Source organism: Diabrotica virgifera, chromosome 1, assembly GCF_917563875.1.
Source record: "Diabrotica virgifera virgifera chromosome 1, PGI_DIABVI_V3a".
In the NCBI taxonomy this organism is placed as follows: Eukaryota; Metazoa; Arthropoda; class Insecta; order Coleoptera; family Chrysomelidae; genus Diabrotica; species Diabrotica virgifera.
In genome coordinates this window covers 39,872,403-39,886,632 of record NC_065443.1, presented here as the reverse complement: position 1 = coordinate 39,886,632, position 14,230 = coordinate 39,872,403, and the positions used below count along the sequence as shown (strand labels likewise).

General features: G+C 30.9%; 2 protein-coding genes across 14 annotated transcripts in view; one reads left to right on the top strand and one right to left on the bottom strand.

The window, feature by feature from the left end:
• The window catches only part of LOC114336077 (uncharacterized), a 161,000-nt gene extending 154,216 nt beyond the window's left edge, over window positions 1-6,784 (top strand). For all 10 annotated transcript variants that reach the window (XM_050652279.1, XM_028286442.2, XM_028286418.2 and 7 more), the window contains one exon: window positions 6,554-6,784. In XM_050652279.1, coding sequence (XP_050508236.1) covers window positions 6,554-6,735 — 182 coding nt within the window. In that variant the 3' untranslated portion in view covers window positions 6,736-6,784. The remainder of the gene's footprint in view (window positions 1-6,553) is intronic.
• Window positions 6,785-8,181: 1,397 nt separating this feature from the next.
• Window positions 8,182-14,230, bottom strand: part of LOC114336138 (uncharacterized) — a 54,072-nt gene continuing 48,023 nt past the window's right edge. For 3 of the 4 annotated variants that reach the window (XM_050652385.1, XM_028286478.2, XM_050652520.1), the window contains 2 exons: window positions 13,285-13,374; window positions 8,182-8,485 (listed from right to left, as the gene is read on the bottom strand). In XM_050652385.1, the coding sequence (XP_050508342.1) occupies window positions 8,224-8,485; window positions 13,285-13,374 (352 nt within the window). In that variant the 3' untranslated portion in view covers window positions 8,182-8,223. The remainder of the gene's footprint in view (window positions 8,486-13,284; window positions 13,375-14,230) is intronic. The other variant, XM_050652461.1, reaches the window with a different exon arrangement.

Sequence of the window (14,230 nt, the reverse complement as noted above, 5' to 3'; positions counted from 1 at the left end):
TTTTTGTTTTTTTCCTAAAATTATCTTTTTTCCATGGAAAAAAGTTTTTTTAGGTTTTTTGGATTATTCCAAAGAGAAAAGGTCTTTAGTGACTTTTCTCTAAAAATTATAGTTTTTGACATATAAGCGATTAAAAATTGAAAAATTGCGAAATCGGCCATTTTTAACCCTCAAAAACTATGTGAAAATCTAAAAATTTGAATGTTGCCAAGGTAGGCAGATATTCTTTATACATCGATTGATGAAATCCTGAAGAGTTTTTTGCAATACAATATTCAAAACTCCTTTGTTTTTTGATCGCTAATCAAGCATGCGCGACACTATTTTCCACCGACAGTATGGTGCAAATGAAAGGAATAAATTCGTTCTTTCGTAAACCGGCGACTTTAAGGAAAAATCCCGAAACAGGTCGATTTTTATGTTTAAGTTATGATATTGTGGCATATATGGTATACTAGTGACGTCATCCGTCTGGGCGTGATGACGTAATCGATGATTTTTTTAAATAAGAATAGGGGTCGTGTGGTAGCTCATTTGAAAGGTTCTTCAATTCTCTATTTAGTAATGTAAATATTTACATAATTATTTATACTTCTACTTCTTTTTTCTCAAATAATTTAATTTAATAAAAATTTTTTGGACACCCTGTATCATTAATTATGTAAATGTTTATATTACTGAATATGGAATTGAATAACCTTTCCAATAAGCTAGCACATGGCCCTTATTCTCATTTAAAAAAAAATATCGATTACGTCATTACGTCCAGACGGATGACGTCACTAGTATACCATATATGCTACAATATCATAACTTAAAAATAAAAATCGAACTGTTTCGGGATTTTTCCTTAAAGTCGCCGGTTTACGAAATAACGAATTTATTCCTTTCATTTGCACCATACTTTCGGTGGAAAATAGTGTCGCGCACGCTTGATTAGCAATTAAAAAATAAAGGAGTTTTGAATATTGTATTGCAAAAAACTCTTCGAGATTTCATCAATCGATGTTTAAAGAATATCTACCTACCTTGGCAACATTCAAATTTTCAGGTTTTCACGTAGTTTTTGAGGGTTAAAAATGGCCGATTTCGCAATTTTTCTATTTTTAATCGCTTATATGTCAAAAACTATAATTTTTAGAGAAAAGTCACTAAAGACCTTTTCTGTTTGGAATGATCCAAAAAACTTAAAAAAACTTTTTTCCATGCAAAAAAAATAATTTTAGGAAAAAAACAAAAAAAAAACGTTTAAAAAATTTTTGACCACCTTTTGGTCCTGGCAACATACAAATTTGTTAAAAGGAGTCCTTTTTGAGTAAGATTGTGCAAAAAATCCGAATTAGAATATTTTTCCTAGCGGATGCGCAGTGGCTTTCTGGACTATTTATGGAGAGGAAGTATTGCCAATGACAACAATACGAAATAAAATTTAATACGAACAGTTGAATTTGACGAATCACCAAGAAGAGTAGAATAAGAACAAGAGAAATACGGAACAGAAAGGAAAATGCTCAACTACAAAAAAGTTGTATAACAGAGCCCTGCTGTGGTACGGGCGTGTGCAAAAATGCCAGAGCACAGGTGACCGAAATCGAAAAGAATATTGGACTGAGACCCTCTGGGAAAAATACGGAGAGGGAGACCTGCTATGAGATGGAAAACGTAAATAGGAAATGCTGTGATAGATAGAGACTTCAAAGAAGGTGGCTGGGAGGACGAAAACAGCAAACTCATAACTAGAAAAAGCCGAAAAGAATTTCATTATAATATGTATATTCACTTTTATAAGGTCATATAAATAGACATAGATATTTTAAGGTTTTCGGGGACCAGAGTAGGTACAGGATTGTTTATAGTGGGGGTATGTCTCAAAAGGGACAATCTGGGCGTATTTTCTAGACGAGAAATTATGGCTCTTACTCCATTAAAGAAAACAGGCATTAACAACTCTTAATCAATAGCACTAATTACTCAAGTTTTCATACCGTTTATTAATGACGGATTTCAAAGATTTTATAGATCAAGAAACCACGCATCACAGGCTACAAAATATTTTTTACAAGAGACATTTAAAAGCCATACTGTTCGACCTTCACACGGATTTTTTCTATCTTGCTCTCGGATAATCTGCAAATAACACATTTTTAATTATGCTAAATCTGCAAAAGAACAAAACTAAAATAATCCTTCATTGAAATCACAGTATTCTGGAAAACTATGGCAGAATTCTATTATTTAATTTCTTCCCATTTTGTAGACATATATTATTTAATACACACACCGGCAAAATTAGCCGAACACGTTAAAAATTGGACATGTTTGATGCCTCGTATTTCATAAACCAGTGGTCTGATTTGAGTGATTCTTTTAGTATGTTATAGCCTTAATATTTAAGAATATCGTTGTAATAATACTGTTGCTAGACAGGTAAATACCATTTTATACCGAGTGTACCAATCATACTGTGTTTTTTTCTTAAAGTTTGGAACACCCTGTGGAATATTCTAGCATATGTAAAATATTAGAATTAATACTTGATTGTAGACTTAGGCTTGCTTAACATTTTCCTTTCCGACTCATTTACTTATGTGAGATAATAAAAAAGTTATGTGCGTTAACATCTATCCATGTTTTTCATCAATAAATCCTCATAGTAGGGGAGGAAAGTATACTAAATTTGCAGTTATTCGAGCGTTATGGGGACCTATTGGATTGTGAAGAGTATGTGCTAAAATCAGAAAAAGGTTAAGTAAAGTTTTCCATAAAGTGGGGGACTTTTCATTTTTTAATTTAATTTTCCATTTGAAACAATCTTTTTCTCCGATTATAGCGCTATATATCCATAATTCGAAAAAATATGTCTAATAAAAGTTGCTTATTTTTAAGTAAAGAATCCAAATCTGTAATAAAAATTGGGGGCTCCTATTTAAGATTTTAAATTAAATCCCCCACCCACCTCCGTGGGGGCTCGTGACACCCCACGGAGAGGGGTGGGGGGTAAATTAAAAATTATAAATACGAACCCTGCGATATTTTGCGAAATGAACATCAGATCGTAAAACTGCAAAATACACATATTCAATATTTTTCAAAAATCTACCGAATGGCACCAAACATAACCCCCGCGGAGGTGGGGTGGGGGTTACATTAAAATATTAAATAGGAGCCTCCAATTTTTATTGCAGATTTGGATCCTTGACGTAAAAATAAGCAACTTTTATTCACAACATTTTTCCTATTATGGATAAATGGCGCTATAATCGGAAAAAACGATTGGTGGAAATGGAAAATTAAATTGAAAGATTGAGAATCCCACACTTTATGGAAAACTTAACCTAACTTTTTTTGGTTGTAGCACCCACTCTTCACAATCCACTCCAGGTCCCAAGAACGCTCGAGTAATTGCAAATTTAGCATACTTTTCTCCCCTACTATGAGGATTTATTGATAAAAAACATGGTTAATTGTTAAAGCACATAACTTTTTTATTTTCCAACATAAGCAAATGAATCAAAAAAGAAAATGTTAAGAAAGCATAATTCTACAATCGAGTTATAATTGTAATATTTTATATATGCTGGAATATTCCACAGGGTGTTCCGAACTTTAAGAAAAAAACACAGTATGCTTGTTACACCCGGTATAAAATGATATTTACCTGTCTAGCAACAATATTATTACACCAATATTCTTAAATAATAAGGCTATAACATACTAAAAGAATCACTCAAATCGGACCACTGGTTTATGAAATACGAGACATCAAACATGTCCCATTTTTAACGTGTTCGGCTAATTTTGCCGGTGTGTGTATATTAGATTAAGTTAAGAGCGTAAGCGCAAAATTTCGTTCAAATGCTTTTTAAATTTTGTTAATACATTTTGTTAAGTATTTTAAGAATTTTGCATATTAAACGCAGAATAAATGATTACATCATTACCAAGGGTAGAAAGTCACTGAAAACTTCTATAATATTTATTTCAATAAATTACAGAGGTGAAAATAGAAAATTGAGTGTGATTTTTAATTTCAAATATCTCATTCAAAAAAACTTTTTGTTTATTCTAAGAGACTTTTTACCCTCGGTACTGATATAATATTTTATTTTGCGAGTAAATTTTTCAAAAATATTTATTAGTTTTTCCAGGATTCGAAAAAAATTAACACCATGTCGGTGGTGATATTCTCCAAATCGAACATTCGCTATCTTTTTCATTTGTCACTTAATCGAACAAAATGTGGTGACAAGACAGTGACAAACAAGGCTACTAAATATTTGACACGGCTTCAGGAATATTTTGAGTTGTTTATTAAACAATATTGATAGGGTATTTCATAAACAATTGATATAAAACGTGAAATCAATAACAATTTATTGATTGTTTACTCGCATTACAGTTATACAGTATGGTGCAAATGAATGGAATAAATTCGTTAATTCGTAAACAAGCGGCTTTAAGGCAAAATCCCGAAATAAGTCGATTTTTAATTTTAAATTATATTTTGGCATATATGGCATACTAGTGACGTCATCCGTTTGGGCGTGATGACGTAATCGATGATTTTTTTGAATGAGAATAGGGGTCGTGTGATAGCTCATTTGAAAGTATATTCAATCGTCTATTCAGTAACATAAACATTTACATAATTATTTATACAGTGTCCAAAATTTTTCTAAATTAAATTATTTTACAAAAAAAAAGAAGAATGTATGTAATTTATTTAATTTAAAATACATTTTATTGGTGTCACAAATCAGAAAAAAATGTTTATTAATAAGTAAATATTGCTTCTCGCTTCGATTAAATGTTCAAACTTCGAAGCGGCAGGTGGATGGCAGGAGCTGGCTTTAACATTGAATTTAATCGAAAAGCAATGTTTATTTATGATATAAACATGTTTTTCTGTTTTTGGGTTAGTAAAATGTATTTCGAGTTAAATAAATTACATACATTCTTCGTTTTTTTGTCAAATAATTTAATTAAATTTTTTTTGACACCCTGTACAAATAATTATATAAATGTTTATATTACTGAGTAGAAAATTGAATATCCTTTCAAATGAGCTAGCACACGACCCCTATTCCTATTTAAAAAATCACCGATTACGTCATCACGCCCAAATGGATGACGTCACTAGTATGACATACACTAAAATATCACAAGTTTAAAATAAAAATCGACCTATTTCGGAATTTTTTCTTAAAGTCGCCGGTTTACGAAACAACAAATTTATTCTTTTCATTTGCACCAAAATGTATATTGTTTATTATAGTTATTTATTGTTTATTTAGATCCAATCACAGAATAACTTGTTGTTAAAGATGTTAAAAATTTCTGTAAAGCCTCAAAATCACTTAATCACATTTTCTCTTTTCTCGATTAGTAATTTTTATTGTATATATAAATTTATATCTTATATTATAAATTATTTTAATCACTGAATACAAAGTTAGTGAAAAAATAATCCCTTAATTAACTAAATTAATAATTTAAGCGATTATACAAGTAACGGTTATCCAAGAACATTCAAAAACTGAACGAAATAGCCATCTCTATGTTAATGATGACAATGTAGTTGTCAACTAATGTTTACATCTCCATACCAGTGAGAATTTTACTACACGTAATTTTCTGTGTAAATAAAGAAAAAGTAGGGATAGCCGTAAAATATTTGCGCCCATGCTCTTAACTAAAAAGTCAGATTATAGTGCAGTCAGTGAGGGGGCTCCGAATTCCATCAATTTACTTGATATTTTCACTCTAACTAGGGAATAGCTCAAGAAACCAACTCTACCCTATATCCTATGGTACTTTTATCCTGGGGGGTGATTCCCACCCTTTCTCGGGGGTGGTAAGTTTTTTGGTCAAAATAACCACGGAATTGGCTAGAGAACCTAATTCTAAACAAAAACTGTTCTATAACTTTTTTTTAAACTCAATACTTTTTGAGTTATTTGTGGTTGAAAATTTGCCAATTTCACTGAAAAATTACACCTTTTCGGACGGTTTTTTGCGAATACAGTGGAACCCCGATAAGTCGGCCTCCGATAACCCGGAAGTCCGGCTAACCCGGGCCGATTTTCATAAGAAAAAACAAACATTTTTTCAGTTTGACTGAGTTTTTTACCAAGAATACTGTATACAACTGTACGTAATTTAGATGTATTGTGCATATATGTATTTCATGTATTTGGAAATATAATGGAGTTTAGCTGTAAGTATACCGTATTTTATTAATTTTTACCATATTCTCCGGGTAACCCGGATTTTCGATAACCCGGATCGGCCGCGGTCCCGATTAATCCGACTTATCAAGGTTCCACTGTACCTTAAAAATTATGCATCTAACGAAAAAAACTATTGGCACGTGGTAGAGTTTGAATAATTGGGAGATAAGTAGAGGCTATTCCCAAAATGTCATTAAAATCCATGCAGTAAGATAGAATTCAGAGCTAATATCCTGTTTTTGCGCTCACTGACTGGCGTATTAATATTTATTTTAATTTAATCTCATTTACATACCTGATTTTACAACACAGTTTTTTTTTAGATTTCTGCAAACCAAACAATGTCGCAGACTTCATAGGAGATTTTTATAACAAGGAAACCATTCCAGCACCCCTTAGAATCAGAAATATGGCAAAGAACTCGCAATTATTTGCGGATACGTTTAATTGTAAAGATAATTTTGAAAGGAAGCAATTTCCTTTTTTAAAACCAGTTAACCCTTAAGACATGTAGTTTTTATTAAAGACAAAATATTCCTTTTTATTTTAGACTACCTATGACTGAGCATTTTTGTTTTTTTTTTGTTGTTGGATTTTTTATGAATGGACGTCTTAGAAAACTGAAATTTCAACTTTTATTCTACGGTGTTTTGCATTACTCAATAACTTCCAATACTTAAAATATATTAAAACATACCTATAATACTGAAGACTAAGTGAGCGCACGGAAAAAACGATAGAGCAAAGTATTGTAAATGGGAAAAGCGTGATTGGATGCCTGAATCCAATGCTATGGTCAAAAGAACTATCAAATCAAAAAAAAAATATCTCATCTTTAACTCCATCTTTAAAAGTATAGTACTCTATGGATGTGAAACATTGCAACTTATTAAATGCCTGGACGACACCTACTTGCGTTAGAAATGAACATCTGGAAAAGATCAGTCAGAAAATCAAGGGTTCAAAGAATAAAAAATTACCAAATCAGAGACATAATTGGAGTCAAGTCAACCATCATACATGAAATTCAAAGGAGAGAACTGATCTGGTATGGTCATGTAGAAAGAATAAACGACGCCAGAATGGCAAAACAATTTTTTATGGTTTTCTAAAACCAAAATTCTACAAAAACTCCCATAAACAAATTATACCCAACATACAAATAAATAGTATCACTCTTAACAATTCCCAACGCTTCATATACCTACGCAGAGAGCTAAATTAATTGTCAACTAGACCACTCAAAAGAAATTAGAAGACGCATTAAAATAGTAAGGGCTGGTTTCATGAACATGCGTAAAATGCTTTTAACCCCAAGCTATCAGTCACAATAAAATTGAGAACGTTAAAATGTTATGTGTGGTCTCTATTACTATATGGCTGTCACATCTGAATATTAAAACAGTATGATGTCTACAAATTGAATTTATTCGAAATGTGGATTTACCGCCTCATGTTAAGAATAAGCTGGGCCAGCAGAACTACGAATGAAGAAGTATTGAAAATAATGAACACACATCCTCGTCTGGCCAATACTATCAAAATTAGAAAGACGTCATATTGTAGGACACACAATGCGCTACAGGGAAATTATGCAGCTCCACGTAATATTAGAAGGCAAGATCGAAGATAAAGGAAAATATCTTACTACGAAATGTCAGAGATTGGACCCATAAAAGAGGAAATGGCTTAATTCATCAAGCCCAGAACAGAGAGAAATTTGCCATATCAATCGCCAACTTTCTAGAAACTGATTTAAAATTTATTGGAATTAGAGCATGGAGAAGAATTGCCAGAGACAGGGGCAAATGGAGGATTGTTCTGAAGAAGGCTTTGGGTCATAAGATCATGATGAATCGCCAACTTCAATAAAGAAGGCACTTAGGAGGAGGAGGGAATAATCCGTTGCCAAAAAGAATATTATTGATAAATCTGTAAGAAAAGTAAAAGCTTTATAGAAGTATATTCTTATATTTTGTAGACATTGATACATTTATAGACTTAATCGGCTACTATTGTCGTAGGCATCACCTTTTTCACCAGACTCCAGAAAATAATTCATAACTCGAAAAGTATTGTCGCCCAATTCATGATGATCATTTTTTGTCAAACTTTCCTTTGGGATAATATGATGTTGGTGCACTCCGGTTCTCGTTTTTATTAAATTTTTAAGTGTTGTTTCCTTGGTGGCATTTCTTGGAATATTGCAATAATTTTGTTTGTCTTGGGACTTATCAAATTTTTTCGAAAAGTATCTAAAAATTTACAAGATTATTTGTTTATTGGTTTTCGTTTGTTCGTTTTATAAAAAATTAAATACAGGGTGATTGATTAGTAGGGTAAAGCTCAATAGCTCCACTATAGTAATATATAGCAATAAAAGTTAATAACAAAAATTTGAGCCACCTTTGAGCTTTTAGTTAGAATGTTACAGGGTTCGATAACACAGTGGCAGACCAAACTTATATTTTTTTTTAAATGGAACACTATATGTATATTTTATTTTAAATCCGAAATTATGTTAACTTCTCCATCACAAAAGTATAAAGGTTTGTTATGTTATACAGGGTATTTACAAAGTTATAACCAATTTTATATGAAAATCGTAACAAGTTCAACTCCCTGTATAAATAAAAATAAGCAAAACAACAATGGTTTATTAATGCCATATTTTTAAACGTATTGTCAAAATTTTCAAGAATGGTCGATATTGCTAATTTTCTTTATATCAAATACAGGGTGAGTCAAAACGCAATGTATTTTCTCAGTAATTTTAAATGGAACACCCTGTATTTTATATCACTATTGAAAAGTACCATTACCGTCCTCTAATTTTTAGATAACATTCCCTATGCCTAAATTTATTAGTTTTCGAGATATTTTCATTTTTCAATGGACCAGTAGCGTGGCCACCCAAATCACCAAAATTTAATAAACTGGACTGATTTTTTTGGGGTTACGTTAATAATGAAGTTTATAAAATACCTCCAACAACAAGGGATAAGATGAAAAATAGAATACAAAGTGTATTTCGATGTGTTAATTTACAAATGCTCCGTAGAGTAAGTAGCTCATTCAATGATCGTTTATAGGCGTACATAAATGTATGTACACATATGTACACAAATGTACACAAATGAGATAATTTTGAACACAGAATGAAATTGAATATTAATAGCTATTTGTATAACAAGGGAGGAAAGTGCTACTTTTCCTCCCGAGAATGAAGTTTACTGCCCGACGCGTAGCGGAGGGCAGTAATCATTCAAGGGAGGAAAAGGCACTTTACTCCCATGTTATACATATGGTTTTTCCACCTTCCTCAAATAACAAGTCATTTTTTAATTTTTACTTAATTTATTTATGTAACTAACCAACAAAATTTATTAGAACTAAAACTAACAAGTACGTACAATATAACTGTCAACTGTCAAATATAAGTCAAATTAATAATGTAAACATTGTTAAATCAAAATAAAAATTTACTGTTTTTTACCATTCTGCAAAATACAGAGTGTTTTATAAATAAACGTTAAAATGTATAGAAACTTACGTAATAGAAAATAGATATTGTACAGGGCGTCAATAAGTTACATTTCATGAATGAAATACCATGACGTCACTTTTACTTTTCCTCCCTAGGGAGGAAAAATATTTTCCTCCCTAGGGAGGAAAAGTACAACTTTGCTCCCTACAATCAGGTCCGGAAAAGTATACTTTCGGTAGAGGTAGGTGGAAAAAATATTTTTCCACCTACCTCTACCGAAAGCATTCTTTTCAGGACCTGATTGTAGGGAGCAAAGTTGTACTTTTCCTCCCTAGGGAGGAAAAGTAAAAGTGACGTCATGAAATTTCATTCATTAAATATAACTTATTGACGCCCTGTACAATATATATTTTCTATTACGTAAGTATCTATACATTTTAAAGTTTTAACTATTTAGAATGGGAAATAAGCCACAATATTATTAAAAAATGATTTTTATTAACGTTTCGACGCCCAAATCGGGTGCCGTTGTCAAAATACAAAATACTATTAATATAAACAAAAATGTTGTTGCTTAGTAAAAAAATTCTTCTAATAATTTATTTAATTTGACTCATTTATATCGGCAATTCAGATACATATGATACATTTTAAAGTAGAAGACTTTAAAATGATATTGCCAATATTTATGAGTTGCGTTCCTGGGACGACTTTACTGAAAGATAGTTCATTCGATTACATGAAATCAACCCCAACTCAAGAATATCCGTCACAAAAAAATCATAGCATGTGATCTGTCTTTAAAAAGACAACCACATGCAACGGTGACATTAAAATTCTCGCGTTAGAGATCTCATAGTAAATCACGAGGGAAAACCAGGAAAAACCTCGTGATACTATCCCGACATCGTAAGTATTTGGTCTTACATTTAATTTACTCTCAAAATTAATACCAAATTCTGACTTTACTATAATTTTGTTTAAATTATAAATAATATCAATAATAATATAGTTAATAAAAATCATTTTTTAATAATATTGTGGCTTATTTCCCATTCTAAATAGTTAAAATTGTAAAAATGCCACAAGAAAATAGCTTCAGAACAACATTTTAAAGTTTATTTATAAAACACCCTTTATTTTGTAGAATGGTAAAAAACAGTAAATTGTTATTGTGATTTAACAATGTTTACATTAATAATTTGACTTATATTTGACAGTTGACAGTTATATTGTACCTACTTGTTAGTTTTAGTTCTAATAAATTTTGTTGGCTAGTTACATAAATAAAGGAAGTAAAAATGAAAAAATTACTTGTTATTTGAGGAAGGTGGAAAAACCATATGTGTAACATGGGAGTAAAGTGCCTTTTCCTCCCTTGAATGATTACTGCCCTCCGCTACACGCCGGGCAGTAAACTTCATTCTCGGGAGGAAAAGTAGCACTTTCCTCCCTTGTTATACAAATAGCTATTATTAAAAGTAGCTTCTAATTTTTTCAAACATGTTTTTTTGCAAAATGTGTTACTGATAAATTATGTTTCGTTCTTAATTTGTTACATTGTTACATTTACATACAAAAGTAGTGTTTAATTGTCTTCACAAAATATTGTATTTTGTGTTTTTGTGTTTTTTTTTTGTAAAATTTATTACTAATTTTCTTTGTTTATTTGTTGCATTTACATAAAAAGATAGTTTTTAATTGTTTCAAAAATGTTTCAAGTAGTGGTTGTGTTTTTGTTTGTAAAATGTATTACTAATAAATTATTTTTATTTCTTTATTTGCTACAGTGTTACATTGATTACCGGATTGATAATCGGTAATCTTCAATTGTCAATTCAGTCATGGCATACTTAAAATTTAGGTTAATTTAAACACCTAAAATAATTTGCTCTGAAAAATGAAAATATCTCGAAAACTAATAAATTTTGGCATAGGGAATGTTATATAAAAAATAAAGTACGTTAATGTTACTTTTCAATAATGATATAAAATACAGAGTGTTCTATTTACCATTACTGAGGAAATAATGTACTTGCGTTTTGACTCATCCTGTATTTGATATAAAGAAAATTAGCAATATCAATAATTCTTTAAAATTTTGACAATAAATAAAAAATATGGCATTAATAAACCACTGCCGTTGTGCTTATTTTTATTTATACAGGGAGTTGAACTTGTTACGATTTTCATAGAAAATTGGTTAAAACTTTGTAAATACCCTGTATAACATTACAAACCTTTATATTTTTGTGATGGAGAAGTTAACAGGATTTCGAATATAAAATAAAATATAGGGTGTTCTATTTAAAAAAAAAACATAAGTTAGGTCTGCCACTGTGTTATCGAACACCCTGTAACATTCTAACTAATTTTGTAATGTTAAACTCAAAGGTGGCTAAAATTTTTGTTATTAACTTTTATTGCTATCTATTGATATAGCGGAGCTATTGAGCTTTACCCTACTAATCAATCACCCTGTATATTATTTTTTCTACTTTGTTAATTTATTGCTCAATATTTTGCAATATTGCAACGGCATAAAATTTTCTGACTTCGATAAGCTGGCAACGTTGCTTATAGAGTTGCAGAGTTATAGAGACATAGTTACGCAACGAATTGGTTTGGTTTAGGGATGGCGGTTTTTCACAAAACACCGGTTTTCGGTTATACCGGTTTTTTCTACCTACGGTTTAACCTGGCGATTATAACCGGTCAAAAAAACCGGTGTTCGGTTTTTTATTCATAGCCAATACCCAATAGGATATATTTACATTGAGCTTTAGTTTGCGACACTCCATTCGAATCGATATCAGTCTATATCAGTATAGAAATCAGTCATCAGTGTTGTGAAATCGGTTTCATTTACGCGCGTGGAGCGATAAATGTTCCCATTTTTCTCTGAATTCAGTATTTTTTCCACTTATCCGGTTTTTCACCGGTTATTACTTTAATAAGAAAAAACCGGTTATAACCGGGACAAAAAATAACCGGAAAAACTGATTATTGCCGAGGAAAAAAACCGGTTTTAGGTTATAACCGGTAGTTTTACCCATCCCTTGTTTGGTTACTACGCCTACTATTAGTATCGCTATATCATTTTAAATAAAGTTTTCTCACTTCCTATCGTTCAAACTGCATACCTACGTTAAGAGCGTAGGCGCAAAATTTTGGACCAATGCTTTTTAAATGCATAATTTTTTTCGAATCCTAAAAAAACTAATAAATATTTTTGAAAAATTTAAACGCAGAATAAAAGACGACATTATTAGAGTTCCGAACGTCCCTTAGAATAAACAGAAAATTACTTTTGAACGAGATATTCAAAATTAAAAATCAGACAAAATTTTCTCTTTTTTTTTTCACTCCTGTAACTTATTAAAATAAACATTATAAAGTTTTCAGGGAATTTCGGCCTTCGGTAATAATGTAATTTTCATTCTGCGTTTCAATTTTTTCAAAAATACTTATTACTTTTTCCATGATTCGAAAAAAATTAATGCATTAAAAGATCATTGGTCCGAAATTTTGGGCCCTATTATTTATTATACTGTATAAGTTTCTTACCTTGCCATAAGACTTTGTATTAATTTCTTTTCCTTATTATTAAATGGCACATTCACATTTATTGTACCATTGTTACCTTGCACTGATTCTCTGCAAACATAAAACTTAAAACTTTTACAAAGAACAAAAAGTCGGAGGATCCAGGGAATAGTGCAGTCACTGAAAGTGGATATGAGCTATTGCCTCCGATTTCGTTGAACCTCCATCGATTAAGAAACTTAATGAGTGGTTAGATGATGTTTCAAAGAACAAAGGTGACATGGCATACTTCGATAGAGAGACAAATCCTAAGCAAAATTTGTTATATGAAGTTATTAAAATAAATCAAAACTTTTTGAATTAAAAGATCAAAAATTTTAATTTTTCGTAAGAAAAATGCATGTTTTCAATCGATTTTTCATAAATAACTTAAAAACTGTAAGTTTTAACAAAAAAATTATAGGTTCCAAAATTGAATCACAAAATGAAATACACTACTTACTAGAAAAACGTTTTAGTGTTAACTAGAAGTGAGTTATAGGTAATTGAATGTATATTTTTTTCGGCGAGTATCCAAATCTAAGTGTTCAAGCTTAAATAACGGGAAAATTATGCATTTTATAACATAAACTTATTAAACATTTGTCATAGTACTTAGAAGTATCTATCAACTGAGCCCTTAACAAGTTGATTGCACTAAAATGTATGCTCCAAAAATGTTTCAAAATTTATCTTTTAAACATTTTTCCAAGAAACGTTATTGTGTTTTTTTTCTCCATTAATCCGTTAATCTCCGTTAATTTTTACATCAGGTTCACCTAAAAACTTTTATCTTTAAAATATTTTAGTTTTGTAAAAATGAAAGGTTAAATGGCCCCGGTTACATAGTTCTCGCAGCAAAATTTAAGCTTTAAACGTTTCTATCTCGGGTATTTTTGACTCCGTAGAAATAGTGAGACTGGAAAAA